The 17,899-nt window shown below is 43.7% G+C and overlaps 2 protein-coding genes across 8 annotated transcripts in view; one reads left to right on the forward strand and one right to left on the reverse strand.

The window, feature by feature from the left end:
- Positions 1-650: 650 nt before the first annotated feature.
- Acp1 (acid phosphatase 1) lies at positions 651-16,220 on the reverse strand. Of its 5 annotated transcripts, NM_001313740.2 has the most exon segments (7): positions 1,389-1,623; positions 1,791-1,896; positions 3,060-3,121; positions 8,570-8,683; positions 8,920-8,993; positions 13,543-13,704; positions 16,108-16,154. In NM_001313740.2, coding segments are annotated over 6 exon segments (459 nt in total). In that variant the 5' UTR covers positions 13,568-13,704; positions 16,108-16,154; the 3' UTR covers positions 1,389-1,545.
- A 61-nt stretch (positions 16,221-16,281) lies between these two features.
- The window catches only part of Sh3yl1 (SH3 and SYLF domain containing 1), a 43,702-nt gene continuing 42,084 nt past the window's right edge, over positions 16,282-17,899 (forward strand). For 2 of the 3 annotated variants that reach the window (XR_015622008.1, XM_087553732.1), the window contains exon 1: positions 16,282-16,833. Coding sequence is in view for 2 of the 3 variants with exons in the window: in XM_087553732.1 (XP_087409858.1) it covers position 16,833 (1 nt within the window). In the remaining variant the exon portion in view is untranslated. 3 annotated transcript variants of the gene reach the window in all.

Here is a 17,899-nt window from a genome sequence, read left to right on the forward strand (position 1 = left end):
ATCCGAGATTCTGAAGCAACTAGTGAAGTAGGACAGAGGGCTTTTGACTTAATCTATTTCCTCCTTATGGCTGACTACTTGCCCTTTCCCTTCCTAGTTTTTAACTTTGTGAAAACTCTGACCAAAACCCCACAGGAGCCAGAAGCAGGCAGTTAAAGTGTCTGCTGTTGCTGGGAGAGCATTATGCCTTTCTGTTAGGAGGGTGTTGGGATGGCTGCTTTCTTCTGGAGTCAGGTCTAAGCTTTCCTCCTCTGACAGAGAGGACCCTGGCCACACAGATACCTGCATATCCCAGGTCTCTGTGCTTCCTTTTCCAACGTCCAGATGCTTCTTCTAACTAGAAGTTCTGCACGACTGGAGCTCACCAGTTGTGACCAGAGAGCTGAGACAGGCTAAAACAGACAGTTACTGCCTTTTCAGCCAGAAAGCGGGAAGGGAGCACCAGCTACATGAAGGTCCTGGAGTCTCTCGGCTGGACATCCATCGCCATCCATCACAGCAATGTGCCTATGTCCCGTCACTTTACTTTCTAATAGAGAGGCTAACTCCCCAAACTTCACACCATTCACACTAGAGCAAAGAACAGGCACACGCACGCAATGCTTTAGGTACCTTGTCATTGTCAATAAGAAAGCAGGCAGACACCGGGATTTATATTTTTAGTTGTATTTGATAACATCCCAGTTTAATTCACAATCTTTTCTGACATATATCCACATAAATTTGAGGTCCCTTTTCTGAAAATACACTAAAATTACTCATGCTTGCCTGTAACTTTGTAAAATGTTGATGAGAGAACACTTACAAACGCACACCACTATTTAAGCACACTTACTTTCTCTTTAAAGAAGCAAAGTGGCTCAAATAGGAACCAAGCTCAAGAAACTACACAAAAACCAAGTGAGATTAAAGGTGTTAACTTCACCAACCTGTTGCTCCCATCTGTTAGCATTTTTATCTTTCAGACAGGGAGTCACTGTACAGCCCAGGATGGCCTGCTGGAGTTCCAGGCCCATCATCACATCCAGGTTCTCCTCTCTCAAATATCTGAACCCTCGGTGTGTCTGGGTTTAAACTCTCCCAGTGTTAAATGGAAGGCTGCCATGGATGGAGATATTGTCACAATAAGAGACAATATAGAATAGAGAGTGTAAGGCAAGCAAACAGCACACTGGGTGCTGGCCATGCTCACACTCCAGTTAGACCAGACTACCCAGGCTCGCTGGGCTCAAAGGCTGATCTGGACCTTGTGGGTCATTCTTACTTTATTGGGTTTTCTTTTGTTCCACAGTTGCTCGTTCCACTATTTTGTAATTATGGCGAGGCCAGAGCTTTTGTTAGTCTAAGAATACTGAGCCACACCTCAAATGTCTGCCTCAAATGTTTTTATCCTTCTGAACAAATGCCTGATTTCCACCTACAATTATTTTAAAGATATACAGTAAGTCAGCTGAAAAGAGAGGTGGGGTATGGGGCTAAGGACTGCCACCACCCTTGGGCACAGCACTGAGGAGTGGGTTGCTCAGTGGTGGTGGTTAGGACCAGCTAGTGAGTCTTCTCCAGGAAGGCCTTGCAGCACCTAAGGCATTGCTGGTACACCACCTCGAAGTCAGAGTCATTGCCCTGCAAGGACACAAAAAGAAAAACTAGCAATGGTTTATGATGACAGTGTCCTCAGAAGACCCAAACCTGTCATTTAATACAACAGAATACATCCTGCTCATTTAATTCCACAGAATAAATACATCCTGCTCATCTTAACAGAGGCTGCAAACCTGAAATGTACTTACATAATAGGGATCTTCAATAATGAGCTGCTTCTGTGGATCATAGCTCCCAAGTAGCTCGATTTTAGCTTTGCAGTTTTTAACTTGATTACTTTTTCTATTCAGATCTCTGGAAAATCGAAACATGAACTTAGATTTCTGATCTATGGTTTTAAGTTAAACAGGGACATCTGCTCAGGGTTTATGAAATATCCTATCAAAACAGTACAACCTCATTTGGAATGAAACAGAATACTCTGCAGACCTATGGGACTTCTGCAGCTGTATGCCACAGTGCACTGATTCTGACACCCAAAATGTGTATCTTTAATTTATATAATAAAGTTTTCCTCTGTGAAATGTATTTTGATACAATAAAAATGATAACATTTCAGATACATAAAATGGCAGAAAAGAACTCAAAAGACCATGTATACCATATCCCAGGACAAAGAAACAGTTTGGACAACGTTCAGGGCAAGGAAGGCAGGGAAGATGGACTCAGTGTAGGAGAGCTGAGTGAGGTCAGGACCAAGTGTGGTTGGGCAAGTTTAGTGGAAAGCAGGCCACAGTGGCAGCAGCTATGGTTTTATGCTCCCTATAGCCCACCCATCCATCCTATGAACCTAGGGAAGTAATTTAAGTTCATGGTTCCTTGATTTCTTCTTTGATAATAAAACAAATTTATTGATGAGGGATGTGGACCTGCAGGCCACATCTTAACCCTGAGCCCATCCGTGCTGGTTAGCCAAAAACCATAAACCCAGTGCGGTCTGTCTTGTCACTTACTCTACAGAGCAGCAACTATACGGAAATAGGATACAAGCGCCTCCTCATCTGTGACAGGAGCAAAAGAACCAGTGACCAAGGCATCAATCACCTCCACACCTGGAGCCCCGAACCAGCTGCTCTCCCTGTCCATTCCTGTAGTGGCTGGACGGTCTCTCAGAAGACACACTTCTGTAAAGATCTGAGATAACCATACCTTGATCCTCCTGCCCTCCTGAACACTCTGTAGATTGTAATCAACCTTGTACACAAAAACTGTAAGACACTAGCAAGTCATTCTGGACAACTTGTTGGGCCTATAACACAACTGAGAGGAGGAAAGAAATACTGTGTAAAGTATGATTACTGCATGAACTGGACATGGCAGTGCTTACCTTTAACCTAACACTCAGGAAGCAGGGATAAGTATACCTGAGTTCAAGGTCAAATCTACAAAGTGAGTTACAAGGCAGACAGGGCTACACAGGGAAACCCTTTATCAAAAAAACAAAAATATATGATTACCTCAGATTGCTTTCATCCATACACAGTATATAATCGAATGTGGCAAAGTCTTCTCTTGTAATCTACAATTAAGAAATCAAAAAACAGTGATTACATCCATACAACATTATAGCTGAAAAAACCATGTAATTACATGTTAACTCATTAACTAAATTCTATGTTCACTTATCCACTAAAATTAAAAAAAAAAAAAAAAACACAATTTAGAGTACATTTGAAGTTAAAACAAAATCATTGTATTTCCAAAACTTTATTACAAAATAGTTTTGTAAAAGGTTCTTTGAAATAATCAGAAATATAAAACATGGACGTAAAGTTTGTTGTTGTTAGTTTTGGTCCCTCTGTAAGATGTAATCTGAAATGACTCCATGCAGTCACCCCCACCACATCCATCATTCCATGCCTTAGGCCTTGGGAACCACTCCAGATTAATTAAGGAACAGTTCTTTGTTCTTGTGAGGCCATCCCTGTGAAGGTGAATAAATACTCTCAAGGAAAGCAAGAAAGAGAGAAGACACAGAGCCTCAGAACAGGGGAACTAATGGATTCTCAAAAGGTAGAAGGCCCACCAGGGACAAGGATCCACGAGTGCAAGTCTGTCTGAAGCTAACAGGGAGGATCCCGCAGGTCCTCATCAATGTGCTCTATTCTGGCACCACATAATTTAAGACACGTAAGCTCCCTTCAGTGCAGCTGAAGAAGTTTATCTTCTAGATTTTGACTACCCAGGAAACACCTGGGTTAAAAGAACAATGACTATAACCAAACAGTAATAAAAATGGTCACTTGCTTGTCACTCTATTAAAAATGAGGAATTTTAGCTTTTAGTATGCACGTCCATATACTAATAGCATAGCACTTAAATAATCAAAGGACTGTATTGTTTTGATATCCCCAATACCCAACACTTATAACTTATTTCAAAGACATTAAACAAATACTATCATAAAATGTTATTTTTTCAAGTTATGAAGAATATCTTAGCATTAGTTTTGGACTTATTATAAATAATTTATCCTAAAAAATGTACTGCTTAGTGATTTATAGAGTCAAGCCACACAGGATTTTTGTATTTTAAAACGAACTGAGAAAGAAGAGCAGCTAGAACTTACGTCATGGAAAATGCACAGTGAAGCACAGGACAAATTAATCCCATTATTAGAGCCTACACAGAAACCAAGACTCTTCTCCAAGACTATGAACACGCTCCTAAGAATACCTGGCCCACTAGAGCAGTGTGACAAACAGGAATATAGCCACAGATAACACATCACCTCCAGTTGAGTCCCTATGTGTGGACCTTAACTGCTCATCCCAGTGAGTACTGCTTGGATCCTCCCAGAGTTCTCTCCCAAGTCATTATACCCAAGAGCTCTTTAACCCCCAAGGTAGTCAAGTCCATTTCCAAACAGCCCATTTAGGAGGTTTTATCAATGCTAAAACTAAAACAAAATCAATTTTTTCTTAATTTGAAAAAATGCAAATCCAGGACTAGAAAAATGGCTCGGTGGTTAAAGGTATGTTACTATTGCAAAGGACCCAGGTTCAGTTCCCAGCACCCACATAATGTCTCACACCTGTAACTCCTATTTCAGAGACGGTGACACCCTCTTCTAGCCTCTGCAAGCCCTGCACAAATGTGCTATGCATACTCTCAGGTAAGATACTCACACACATAAAACAAAAACAAACGAACGCTTTCAAACTTAAAAATCCATTATAGCTATGGGTTTTCTGTTAAGATGTTTTTTGTCTATCTCTCTCTCTCTCTCTCTCTCTCTCTCTCTCTGTGTGTCTGTGTGTGTGTGTGTGTGTGTGTGTGTGTGTGTGTGTTTGTGTGTTTGTGTGTACACACTCTGGTCCTATGGAAGAGGAGGAAGTAGTCTTAAGACACCAAGATATTTCTCTAGCCCACAGGTGTTTTTAATTTTCAGGTCAGGAAACGGCATTGTCAGACAGATATTCTTACTTGCCTCTGCACTGGGTTATATTAGGATACACTATGTAAGGTGAAGTTATGTGCAATTTAGGAATGCTTCCAAAGGACCTGTGGATCACTCTTAAGTATTAGTGCTTGATACTAAACCACAACCCAGTACGCAATGGTTAGAGGTTAGCTGTAACACACACCGAGTCCTGCACAAAGAGCCACCAGGACAGAGATGCCAATGGTGTCAAGGGCCTAGAAGCCTCCTCAAGAGCAAAGAAAGCCAGGCAAAGGCCATGGTGGAAAAGCAGGCCCTACCTGCCCTGATGCCTGGGACCATAGAGAAGAAGCTGGGCCCAGGCATGGCGGGACAGTGAACCTTGGAAGAGCACAGGCCGAGGAAAAGAGTTAGTGTAGGCTGTCCCACTTGACCTGACCAAGTCCTCTCCTGCCCGAGCAGAAAGCTCACGAGACCAAGGAGAGTTATGTGCACTCAGTAAAGAGAAACCACACTCTGAGCTGTTCCCACCCTGCAAGTAAGCAATCCATGCCATCTTCAGGCCCAGCAGCAGAGGGTACTGAGAGGCACTACAAGCCTGCAATCCTACTGAGATGCTGTATCTGACAACATCTACCAGCATCCTCACAGCAACAGCGGTAAAACTATGATCTTTCAGGCACTGTGATTATTTACACAGCACCAAAAGGGCACCACACAGCAAAAGCAAGAAGAAAGCCAACTGGCCAAGCCTAGGTGTACAGGCCTGGAATTTCAGCTCCTACTGTGAAAGAGAAGCAGGAAAATCATGTTCACGGCTAGCCTAGGCTACAGAGTGAAACTGTCAAAATAAAAACTAAATAATACTGGGGTAGCTCGGTAGCAGACCACTTGCTTAAAAGCACGTACCAAGCTCCACCTAAGATGTAATTCCCCATTCCCCAAAAAGAGGAAAAGAGATCAGGCTCAGAAGTGAAGCAGAAAGGCAGTAGCAGACCTTACTTAAAATACTAAGAATGTCTTCACTTGTGAACCCACAACGGCTTCTGTTACCTACAAACATGGAGCCCATCAGTATTCTGGCAAGAATGAGGGAGGGGTACATGAGATCTTACCCTGAGTTGAGGGGATAACTTTTCTTCACTGGTGTAGCCAACAGTAAGTTACCTACTGTCCAGTAAACAGCCCCACATCATAGGCATGCAAACAATCCTAATTAAACTCAGTGGGATGAACGGACACACACACACACACACACACACACACACACACACACACAAGCAGGAGAAAGGTATGTCCGGAAGAAGGAATCTGGGAGCGGAGGAAGGAGATAAAAGAAAACAGAGGTGAATAGGAGCAAATACATTATGCACAATTGTGAAACTGTCAAAGAATCAATTATAAATTAATAGTTAACAGTATGATGTCCATGGGGTTGGGGATTTAGCTCAGTGGTACAGCGCTTGCCTAGGAAGCGCAAGGTCCTGGGTTCGGTCCCCAGCTCCGAAAAAAAGAACCAAAAAAAAAAAAAAAAAAACAAAACAAAAAACAAAAAACAAAAAAAAAAAAAAACAGTATGATGTCCAGAAAACTGTAAGAGGCTAAGTTTCACCAGAAAACTACAATTACAAAAAGATCGAGTAAAACTTAAAATAGTCTGTCAGTAAGAAGTTTAGCAGAACAGAGCCTGGTCAGCAGAAAACCTCTCAATAAGAACAGAGTATCAGGATGCAAACAGGAAAAAAGAACAAAGATTTTTTTGCCCAATACACATAAAAGCTGCCTCTCAGAAAAAAAGTAAAGCCTAATTTCCCAAAAACTGGTTAAAAAAGCATCAAGTCACAGTTCAAAAGCATCTTTGATCTCCCACAGCAAAGCTGCGTAACTGTAAACCAGAAGAAAAACAAGCAGCCAGAAACAAAGATACATAATTTCAAATAAAAAACAATCTCAATCAGATCATTTTCCAAACTAAGTAGCGATACTATCAATTTTTTACATACGCACTTCCTAAATTCAAGAAGCCATGCCCCGTGCATTTGGTGAGGCATAGATACAGACACTGGCTATGAACCCATTAGATGGCGCCTTCTGTGCTGCCACTGCCTACATACTCTCACACAGAAGCTGCCCACCATCCAGCAGAGGTAGAACAGTAGAACAACACAGCACTTAACCCTGACCAACGCAACTTCTCTGACACTCGGCAGCAACATGGAAAAGAAGCTGCATGTGCACGGCCCCCTCCGCTATGCCAGGGACATGGTGCACACCCGGACTCCCAGCACTGGGGAGGCTGACCCATGAGGACTGCCTCAAGAGCCAGAGTAGGACCCGGACTCAGCAAAACAGAGCCAATGATCCTACTCCTATAATGTTAAAATGATGAGCGAAACTTTGGGGGTGACCTCTGCATGAGAAGGGAGAAAGGGCCAAATAACCTTGGTGTTAGACTCAGTCCATGGAGAAGCTGATGAAAGGACATTGAAAATGGGGACACTTGAGCAGCAAGGACTGTTCTAGTCTGCCTTGCTAAAAGCTCCTATCCCAAGACACTGTTTTTTTTGTTCAATAGAACTGGTACCCTAACCACATGCCGTTTACTAAACCTAAGTTGACAGACTAGAAAAATGTTAAGAACTGTACTAAATAGTTATTTACATGAAGTGTGGCAATCAGTAAAGAGAACGAACCTACAAACATAAGGAAAATGTGATACTGACACACGAAGAATTCTTTACTAGTGCTCTGGAACTGAAAAGTCAAAGACAATAAAAGAAAAACAACAACATAAAAGAAACAAAGATTCTACGGAAATGCTACTCCTAAAGCTAGTCATTAAAACTGCTCTGGAGGAAGTTTCTGGCTTTGGTTTTCAAGGCCTAGGAATGTAAAATATTGTATTTGCTTTTGCTATACATGAGCAGAAATTAAAAGAACCACATGTCTTACAGTTTTGATTGGTCACTCAAAGTAAGTCCATGTTCTCCAGACAGTGGCAGATGGACCATGTATGCAAAAGCCTGAAACGACCTAAGTGAACGAATGATATACACTCTTTCATCTTCTGCCTAATGAGATCAGCAATTAAAAATGGTCAATGAACAACTTAATTTCAATAAGGAACTCAAAGAAATACAACAGCTGCCATTTTCTGATAATATGAATATAAAACTACCTTCATCTGTAACAGAAGAGTTTGTTTTAATTCCATAGTCTTCAGGTGAGACAAGTGCTAACACCACCCCCTCTGTGCTAACACCAAAGCCCCTCTGTATGTTTAAGATACTTCAAAGTAGAAAAGACATTTCTATGTACTAACAAGCTAGGAGCATGAGCAGAAGTCTGTCTGCACATGGTAACATATGAAGACCACCGCCAGGCCTGGCTCCCAGCCACACTGCCTCACTGCGGCTTATACCTGGGATCTGTACTTTAACAAGTTACCCAAGGTCCAAATCTTCCACAACTACACAGGCAGCAAGTTAGTCGACCCCTACCTAATACATTCTGCAAAACACAGGGTGGTCAGACTCTCAAGTTATGGAATTCTAGGTAGTAGAAATTAAACGAGATCTTTTCTACCTGTCTTGCCTTATGGGCTGTGCTAATGCCATGATTTCTTAGGCAGTTGACAGCTCTTGGGTCTGGGGGCCGGCCCACGTTCCAGTCGGAAACGGCGCTGCTGTCAATGGCCCACTGTAACACAAAACATATGTCAAGCTCCATACGGTACCTGCCGTGCAATGTGTTGCATGTGGATGCCATGTTTTTTCATGCAGTTCTGCCCTCGATAGTCAGGGGGGTTCCCCACTTCATAGGTGGATGTAGCCGCACTGTCTATCCTCCACTGCGGGAGAGAAAAGAAGTGTTGTGGCACCTTGATGCCCACAGGTATTCAGCCTGGACTCTTCACCCTACTGAATGGTACTCACGTTATCTGAAACGTTTTCATCAGTTACCAATTTTCTGAACACTGCTTCTGCAATGGGTGACCGGCAAATGTTACCTTAAAAAAGAGAGGAAGAAGACATACAGAGGTCGTTAGCTGTGGCAGAAAGGTAGGTACAAATTCCTGGCCCGAAGACTGGGTGGACCACTCCCAAAACGGATGCCCAGTGCCCGCACCTAAGATTGGCAAGGCAGTACAGAATTCCCTGACAGAACAGTTAATCAAACTAGATTCATGGTCCTCACAGAATGGCTGAGGTAACTAAAGCTCAAGGAAGCAGATAAAACCCAAATCAATATTCACTAGCAATGAACCAGGAGCAAGTCTTGAAATCAATGAAATGAGTTGCAGTCAGCTTCATTTAAAATAAAGTATAATAGAACAGACATAGGCATTTTTAAGTATACCATACATAATAAAGACTTCAAAGCTTCAAATACTTCAAAGCAAAACACAACGCAATTCCACACAGGCTTTACTGAGTAATCATATGTAAAGCCTTGTCCCAAGAAGACTGTGGTCCCCAAGAGTTAGCCAGCTAGAGGAGCAGGGAGAGGTTTCTCTTGACTGCCTCACATACCCCAACTTCTTATGTCAACAGATAGGTCAGGAGCTCCATACTAGAGGCTACACATCTGCCTTCCCTCTCCGTCAGGCTTGGTGATTCCTTAGAATGACCATGGAATTCAGATAAGTAATATATTGTAACTCATTAAAAGATATAGATTGGAGATGGAAGAAGAGAAAATTTATTCTGGGGAACCAAATAATAAGTCTTCTTGTCCTTGGGGACACCTCACCCTCCTGTCATTGACTGACAATATGCTGAGAGCTCTACTGCCTAACCAGGAAGCTCAGCATAGTACTGATATCCAGAGTTCCTAGTTAAATGTGAGGGGATAATGACACAGGATCCAAATGAGTCCCCAAAAACACAAACTATGGGGCCTCCAGGTGTTAACAGATACTCCATCAAAATACCAGGGAAATCAAGGATGACTTCCTAAGAGCCCACTTGGACAAGAACCAAATTCTTACTATACCAACAAGGACAAATGACACCTTAGCTCTGCAAGCAGATAAACAAAGAGGCAGACTCATACACTGAGAAAACACAAGACACAAGACACAAGAAGATGATGATGATGATGATGATGATGATGATGATGATGATGATGATGATGATGATGATGATGGAGGAAGAGGAGGATGAAGAGGAGGGGTGAAGAGGTAGATGAGGAGAAGGAGGAGAATGCTGATAAACAAGTGCCATAATGGTATGAGACCAGAGAAACAAAGATTCCACAAAGCTAAATGGGACGCCAGGGAGCCTAAGCTTGAGCTGATGTTCCTAAGATAAGAAGTTAAGCAGCACTGTGGGAGGACTTGAAGGCAGAACCTGTACTAGTCTAGACACAGAAGGCAGGGCCTGGGACGAGGAGCCCTAATCCCACGCCAAGTCGGTACTTAGTGAACCCAGGGAGAACAACCTGAAGGCCATGTGGCTACCAAACACATTTATTTTGTATGGCTATTACTTTTGAGCCAAGTATTATGGTCGGCCTACAGATAGAAAGCTATTTAAGATACAACTTCCTCTTACGAGGTGGGGAGTTCAGAAGAGCTCAGGGTAGAAGACAGTGAGACTCTGGGAGGATACATGACAAAGCCAATGGGAAACAGTCTAAGGTCTGATTCCTAGCCTCACCCACATTTAAATCACCCCAGACAACTCTGATGAGCAGGTTTATACGAGAAAAACACACGAGGCTTAATTAGTTTATCTAACATGAAAATTTTCAGATTGAAGAGGCAAAGAGCTGGAAAAACTGTCCCACTTCCCATTTGTTAAATGAACGTCGGTATATATAGTTTTACAACTACATCTGATAAGAACTCTAACTGAACCAAGCAGCCCGTCCTAATGAAACCAATGCAGGGAGACCTGGAAGAGCCTGGGGAGGTTGGTCTGTGCCTCACGCTTTCCTCCTTGTATGGGACTCACTCTGGCACACAGGCTTTTACGGGAGAAGGGGGGTAATATTACTAGGCTTCAGGTTTCTTACAGGAAACTAGAGAAATTATAGGTTCTATGTCCTATCTTAGAGGAGTTATGCTTGGCCTAAGGAGCAAGAGGTGGGAAGGCATGGGATAAGAGAGACTCTGAGGTGCACGGAAAGACAAAACACCATATTTGGGTGTTATCACATAAGCCCAAACATTAAGAAAAAATTAAACAAGCAAGAAACTATGCGGGAGGTCAAAAGCTCCTGGCTTCTGATGCACAACCAGACATTCTAAGATGTGATGAAATATGAATGCTCTGGTCCCTGGACCAGTTCCTGCCATGACTGTGCATCCTTCCATATCTACAAAACTAAGTACTTGGCTTCTTCCCCTCCTCTCCCGCCCCCTCCACTGTGTGTGTGTGTGTGTGTGTGTGTGTGTGTGTGTGTGTGAGAGAGAGAGAGAGAGAGAGAGAGAGAGAGAGAAAGAAAGATTAAGAGCAATAATAGTCTTATTAATTAATCATTAAAGCTAAGACAGGAATTCATTTTAAATGTCCTCCATATGCTAGTCCTGGTTATGAAGGTTTCCCTTTCTACATTCTAATTTTTGTTTGGTTTTTCTATGAGTACATGTGGGTGCAAGAATGCAAGCGTGCAGGTGCAGATGGAGAATAGGGGACAATATTGGGCGGTATTTCTCAGAGGTTGCCCACCTTTATTTTTGAGAGAGTTTCTTACTAGTTTAAGTAACCTTAGTAGGACAGGCTGGCTGGCCAGGAGGCTCAGGGACCCAACAACCTCTATCTACCTAGTGCAGGGATTATAAAAGTATGTTACCATGTACAATTCTTGTTGTTGTTAGTGTTGTTTTGTTTTTCTTTTATTTTAACATAGGTTCTTGGAGTAAAACCCAGGTCCCTGATGTCTACAAGGCAAGAACTTTACCAATGAAGATCTCCCTAGTCCTGATGTGTTTCATAAGGGCCACCCTCGGCACTGATTCACTCTGTTTATAGTTTTTGCACATCACCACATATCCAGACAAAAGAGGTAACAGTGGTGGGCAGTTTAGGACAAGCACCATTATTCTAGAAGTTTAGAAGTAACCGAAATGTAATATCTTAGTGTGTAAAAGTAAAATGCAAGACGTCTGTATAAGAAAACTTATCATTAACTATGAAGTAACAGTCTTGTTTCTTTTAGAATGTAAAAACTCAGGACATATCATCGTTTTAGCATATTCACCCATGCCCCACCCCCAGGTAGCCATATGTAAAGTAAGGTGTGTAAGTATAGATTCAAAGTATCCTATCTCTGGAGACTACAAATCATACAACGCACAAGATCAATAGAAGGGAACTCTGCCTCTAGCTTACCAATTTGTTATTAAAATTAATGTTATTAAAGATAGACAGCTGAGGTTAGACCTCTGAGCCCATCAAAAATGAAAATAAAAGCATACACACATTAATAAGAGTGAGTACACTGGCCATGAGAAAAGCACAGAGCCTCAGGTTTTCATTTCCACAAGTCCCTGAAACTTAAACATAGCCTCGTTTTCTTACAACCACTATGACTAAAGCTGAGATCACACCTGCCTTTGTGGAGTCCCTTCTAGCTACACAGAGCAAAATGCTCCTTTCTTCATCTTGCTAAAACAACTTCAATCTTAACTAGTTCGAAAAAAGGTTCTGAAGGAATAAAACTTGTGCATTTCAAACACAACAGCTTTTACTGTCCTCCAAAGGGTCTCTTGGTAGAACGCATCTATACCATCTTCAAAGTTTCCTGGACTAGCAACTGACTATAACACATCTTACTTCAAATGATATCCCTGCTTCTCCCAGGGCCTCCTGCAGCCTAATCTCCACACTGCAGATGGAACAAATTATGTCCCTCTCATTTCTGTTCTGGACCTCCCAAGGCTTATCTCACGCAGAGTAAACCCAATCCTCATACAGCCTCCTATGATATTTAGACTCCAAATAGGGTCCAGAAATGACCACTCCTGGACTACCACATCCACATGCTGTCTAAAGGGTTAACCAAATTTTTAGTTTTAGCTCATTAAAAATAATGCAAATACAGAAAACCTTGTGACATGTGAAAACTGCATCAAGTTCCAATGCTGGCATCCAGGAACGAGTTCTACTGAACAGAGCCAAGCTATGGCTACACTAAGTTATCACCACATGAAGTTTAAGGATTCATCCCAGCTCTTTACAGAGGATGCAGATCCCTGCCCTACAGTATCTGCTGTATATAAGGACCCAATTTCTCCCCAGGTATTTAGAATGAAACAAGTTTGGTACCCACAGGCAAAGAAATCTTGGTTCAGAAAGCTGCCTGATCTCCAAAATAGTGATTTCTCCGGTTACAACTTTTACCTGAAATCCTCATGCTCTGCCTTCTGAGCCCAGACAGACAGGTCTCTTGCCACCTTTGTCTCTGCTCACCTTCAAGAGAGTCCTGACTACAAATTACACCCAGCTCCCACTCTGTTTTGGCTGCACACTTCACCCACTGGACGAGGCCACTGGCGTTCCTTGACTGATGGAGACCGGCAGAGAACCAGCTTCACAACAGTTGGACTTTACCTGCGGTGTTCACCACCACATGCATCTCCAGTGGCAAAGACAAAATGCTGAATTATATTGAAGTCAAACATAAGCAAGCATGTACTTCCCTTTAAAAGTCATGTGGGGGGGTTGGGGATTTAGCTCAGTGGTAGAGCGAGGCCCTGGGTTCGGTCCCCCGCTCTGAAAAAAATAAATAAAAAAATAAAAAAAAAAAAAGTCATGTGGGTGTAATATGCCAGCACAGATAACATGAAATAAGGCCACAGTTTTACTTTTCTCTTCATAGAAATTACCTAGTACAGATACCTTGCAAACACCACACTACATTGTACTGAAAGTGGAAAAATAAAGGAAAAAAAAAAGCAATTGCCCACTAGAAAGATAGCTCTTCTTAAGAACTCAACAGGCTGTCAATTAAAAATGCAATTTATGCGATAAAATATCTCTATAGGGGGATAAAAGGAAGTGACTAACAGTCTGGGGATGAAAACCCCTGACTTTTTTTTCTTTATTTTGTCTTTATAAAATATATGGCTTTTCAAGAAAAACCCAGCATGGTACCCAGTAAAATTAACCACACATCAAGGCAAAGGACAGCAACAGTTTCTTGAGGGCGGTCCCCACAGGTGGGTGGGAAAGATAAAGTGAGGTGGACAGAAAGTCTTGGCAGACTTCTAGCCGAAAAAGGAGGAGCGCTACTCTGTAGGAAAAGCAAAGGCCAAAAGACCAATGATTGCTGAACCGAGGCAATGAGGCAAGAACTCTGAAAAAAGAAAAGAATTACATATTACTTAAAGGAGAATCAATGTTGAAATTCTAAGAATGAAAATTCTGTGTTAGAAGTATTTGAAAGACTATTCATCTTATAAAAAGAAAAACTATTTTTCATGTAGCAAAACTGAGTAATTGTCCCAGGGATTGAAAACAACCAAGGTCTCAGAGAGAACTAAAGAATGCTCGCAGCCAACCATTCGTCTGAGAACAGGGTCCCCAGTGGTGGAGGAGTTAGAGAAAGGACCGAGGTGGCTGAGGGGGTTTGCACCCCTATAGGAACAACAACAATATCAACCAACCAGATATCACACCCCACCCCCCAACCCCCCACCCAGGGCCCCGAGCTCCCAGGAACTAAACCACCAACCAAAGAGTACACATGGTGGGACCTATAGCTCCAGCTGCATATGTAGAAGAGGATGGCCTTGTCAGGCATCAATGGGAGGGGAGGCACTTGGTTCTGTGAAGGCTGGATGCCCCCGTGTAGGAAAATTCCAGGGCAGAAGGCAGGAAGAAGTGGGTGGGTGTATGGGTGGGGGAGCACCCTTATAGAGGCAGGGGATGGTGGGATTGGATAGGGGGTTTCTGGTGGGAAAAACTGAGAAGGGGATAGCATTTGAAATGTAGATAAATATCCAATAAAAAAATGAAAGAACAAAAAAAGAACAACTTAAAAAAAAAATAGAGACTGGCTGAGAACCACAGCAACTGGGACCCAAAGATGACATCGAACAAACCTGTTTGGGAAACTGCTGTCACAGAATGGTCTTCCTGTAACTGAGGCTCACCTTGGCAGAATGAGAGAGGTGTGGGGTGGGGTTCTGGGGAAGGCAAGAACTCCAGCTGTTCTAATAGAAGGGGCCAGCTTAGAGAGTCATACTACAAATATGAAGCCACCTGCCAGTTAGCAGGTGAGACGGTTCAGAATAAGAAAAGCACGTTGGTGAGGGACAAGAGCTTGAGGAAATGACAGGGATGATGATTTATCTTCATTGTGACCTTGACTGGTTAGAAAAAACAACTTTCAGGACGTCGGTAAAGGCATAGCCTGAGAGGATTTGATCGTAAGGACTCTGACCTAGTCAATGGTTTACTCCATTAGATTAGAAATATAACCAAACTACTGGGAGGTGATGAAAAAACACAAGTGGGGCTACACAGAAGAAAATAAATACATCACGATGCTTGCTCTTGGGGCTAACCGCTTGTCTTGTTCTCTACCTCCATGTCTCCCCTTCCGTGATTCCGGTCCACAAGGAGCAGGTAGCCTGACTCATGCTCTGGACGCCCTGATGACCGTGATGCCTCACCACAAGCCCAGAGTCTGCAATCATTCAAAAGTAGACTGAACCCTCCGAAACTGAATCAAAACAAATCTGTTCTCCCTAAAGTTGTTCTGGTTAGACAGTGTTAGCACAGAGATATGAAAGTAACTACCACAGCAGGTGATGGGCGACTCTCAGACTTAGGAGAAGCAAGTGAAAAGGGCCTACAGGCTTGGGAGAGAGACGGGAGTAGGACAAAGATTTGTGGTGGAAGGGCACTTGGGAGGGTGACACGTGCTTCGGAAGGGCAGGAAGGAGACCGGGGCATAATCTGGGACAAAACTACACAGACCTTAGGTTCAGGGGAGTACCAGAAAATGGGGGATGCGTATGAAAAAGCCAGGCAAATGAATGTTTTTAGGCGCGGGCCCAGCCAAGGCCTTCTGCTCTTCTTCCCTCCGCCCAGGGCTCTTGTTTAGAAGCTTAACACGGAGAGCACTTCGGGGTCCCAAAGAAAAAGACCCTTAAGTCGGCGAGTCCTTACCGAGACACACGAACAGCACTGACTTGGACCCAACCTCTGCCATGTTTCGGTGCAGACCCTGGCGCCCAGAAACCGCGTAGAGACGTGGCGCATGCGCACTGCCAGGTTCTGCCCGCGGACATGCGCAGTCCGCCGCCCCACGTTCGCACTCCGCCCAAGGCGGGGCCAGAAGCTGCCTAAAGGGCTGGGCTAGGGAGTTGTGGTTGGCAACCGGGTCTAGCGTTCACTCTGGGCTCTGCTTTGATCCCACCGCTAAAGTGCGAGGGCAGGGTGAACGCGGGGCGACCCCCAGAGCAGGGTGGGTGGCGCAGTGTTAAGCAGAACGTGCCAGGGCTGCCAATGAGCTCAAAGAGAGCGGCTTGCAGACCCTCCTAGGGGGGCTCCTCCGATCGGAGCTACCCTCCCTTCCAAGCTAAGTTACCCAGTTGGACCACCGACCCTACGCCGCGCCACGGTACTAGCGGTGGGTTTTCCCGATTAAGAAGAGGGGGTGATTTGCAAGGTTCCAAAGGAATGAGGCGGGTAGACGCAGTTGAGCTATGTTCTGAGCAAGTGTATAGGACCAGTGATCTCTTTGGCAAAAACAGGGCACACACCTATTCCCTCACCTGGGTCAGGTGTGCGCCCGCTGGGCGGGTCCGGTCGGGGAGGCGGACCAAGGAGAACACCGTCCTCTTCCTGGACTGGAGTGAGGAGCTTGGGCACGGAGCGGAGCCGCTGGCACCAGTGAGTAAGGGTCTGAGCAGCCGGGGCGTGTCGGTACCCCGGCAACTCTTCCTCTTGCGAAGGGCGTTGTGAAAGAGGAGAGAAATAGTGAAGTTCCTGGGTTTGTCTGGGCGCATCTACCAAGATCATACTGCTCGGATCCTCTTTTGCAAATCCTCAGAACTCAAGATTAGTTTCTACACTCCTGATCATAAATGTTTTGGTTGATTGTTAACCACAGTCGTTCCAGTTCAGTGCAGGAAAAAAAAATTCCTCATGCCTTTCCAGTTTTGACTGACACTCATTTTGTTCTTTTTTCTAATATCTGACGTTTTGCTGTCTTCTGGTTTCACCTTGTTTTGAGACTTGGCATCCTGTGTGTTTGACGCAGTTGAGGGAGATGTAGAGCTGGGGATTGTGTAGGGCCTTTGTGGGAATGTGATCTCTGGGAACAGAGAATCCCCTAGGGGAGGGGCTCACATGGGTTTAGGGCTTCTAGGGGAAGAGGTGTCCGGTCTTTGACACAGTGTCTTTGGTCCTGCAATACCTTACAAAAAAGGAGTGGTGTGGAGGATAATTTGATTGCTGCGTCTCTAGGCTATAGTACCTGTAGGTTCCTTGGAACAAAAGAAATCGGTAACAATAGGAAGCAGGTTTCTCCGGTGGTAAAATATGCTGTTTTCCTTTCAACAAATGTTACCACTACCCTGCCAAGGCAGACCAGTGAAGAAAGATTTAAAGGAACCACCTCCATCTGGAGGAATGCCCTGCCCTGGGGCAGAAGCCTTGCCCTGTTCTGTGTTTACCAAGTGAACAGGTTCTGTAGTCCTGCTGGCCCAGCTACTTCCTTGAGATATGAGGAAATGTTTCGATTACTAATGAGTTAGTAAACCTGTAAACGAAGTTTAGAGAATAACATGGCTGGTTTGAAGGTGCTGTTTTACTCTGCTCTGCGGCCTGTTATTGAAATACCATAGCAGCATCTGGTTGTTTTCAAATTGCTACGTTGGAGGTTAAAATAGACAAAGTGATAACATTCATCCTGTTTATTGCGTCTTAACTAAGGAGAACTGGTTATTGGCTCACT

Source organism: Rattus norvegicus, chromosome 6, assembly GCF_021556685.1.
Source record: "Rattus norvegicus strain SHRSP/BbbUtx chromosome 6, alternate assembly SHRSP_T2T, whole genome shotgun sequence".
Classification (NCBI taxonomy): Eukaryota; Metazoa; Chordata; class Mammalia; order Rodentia; family Muridae; genus Rattus; species Rattus norvegicus.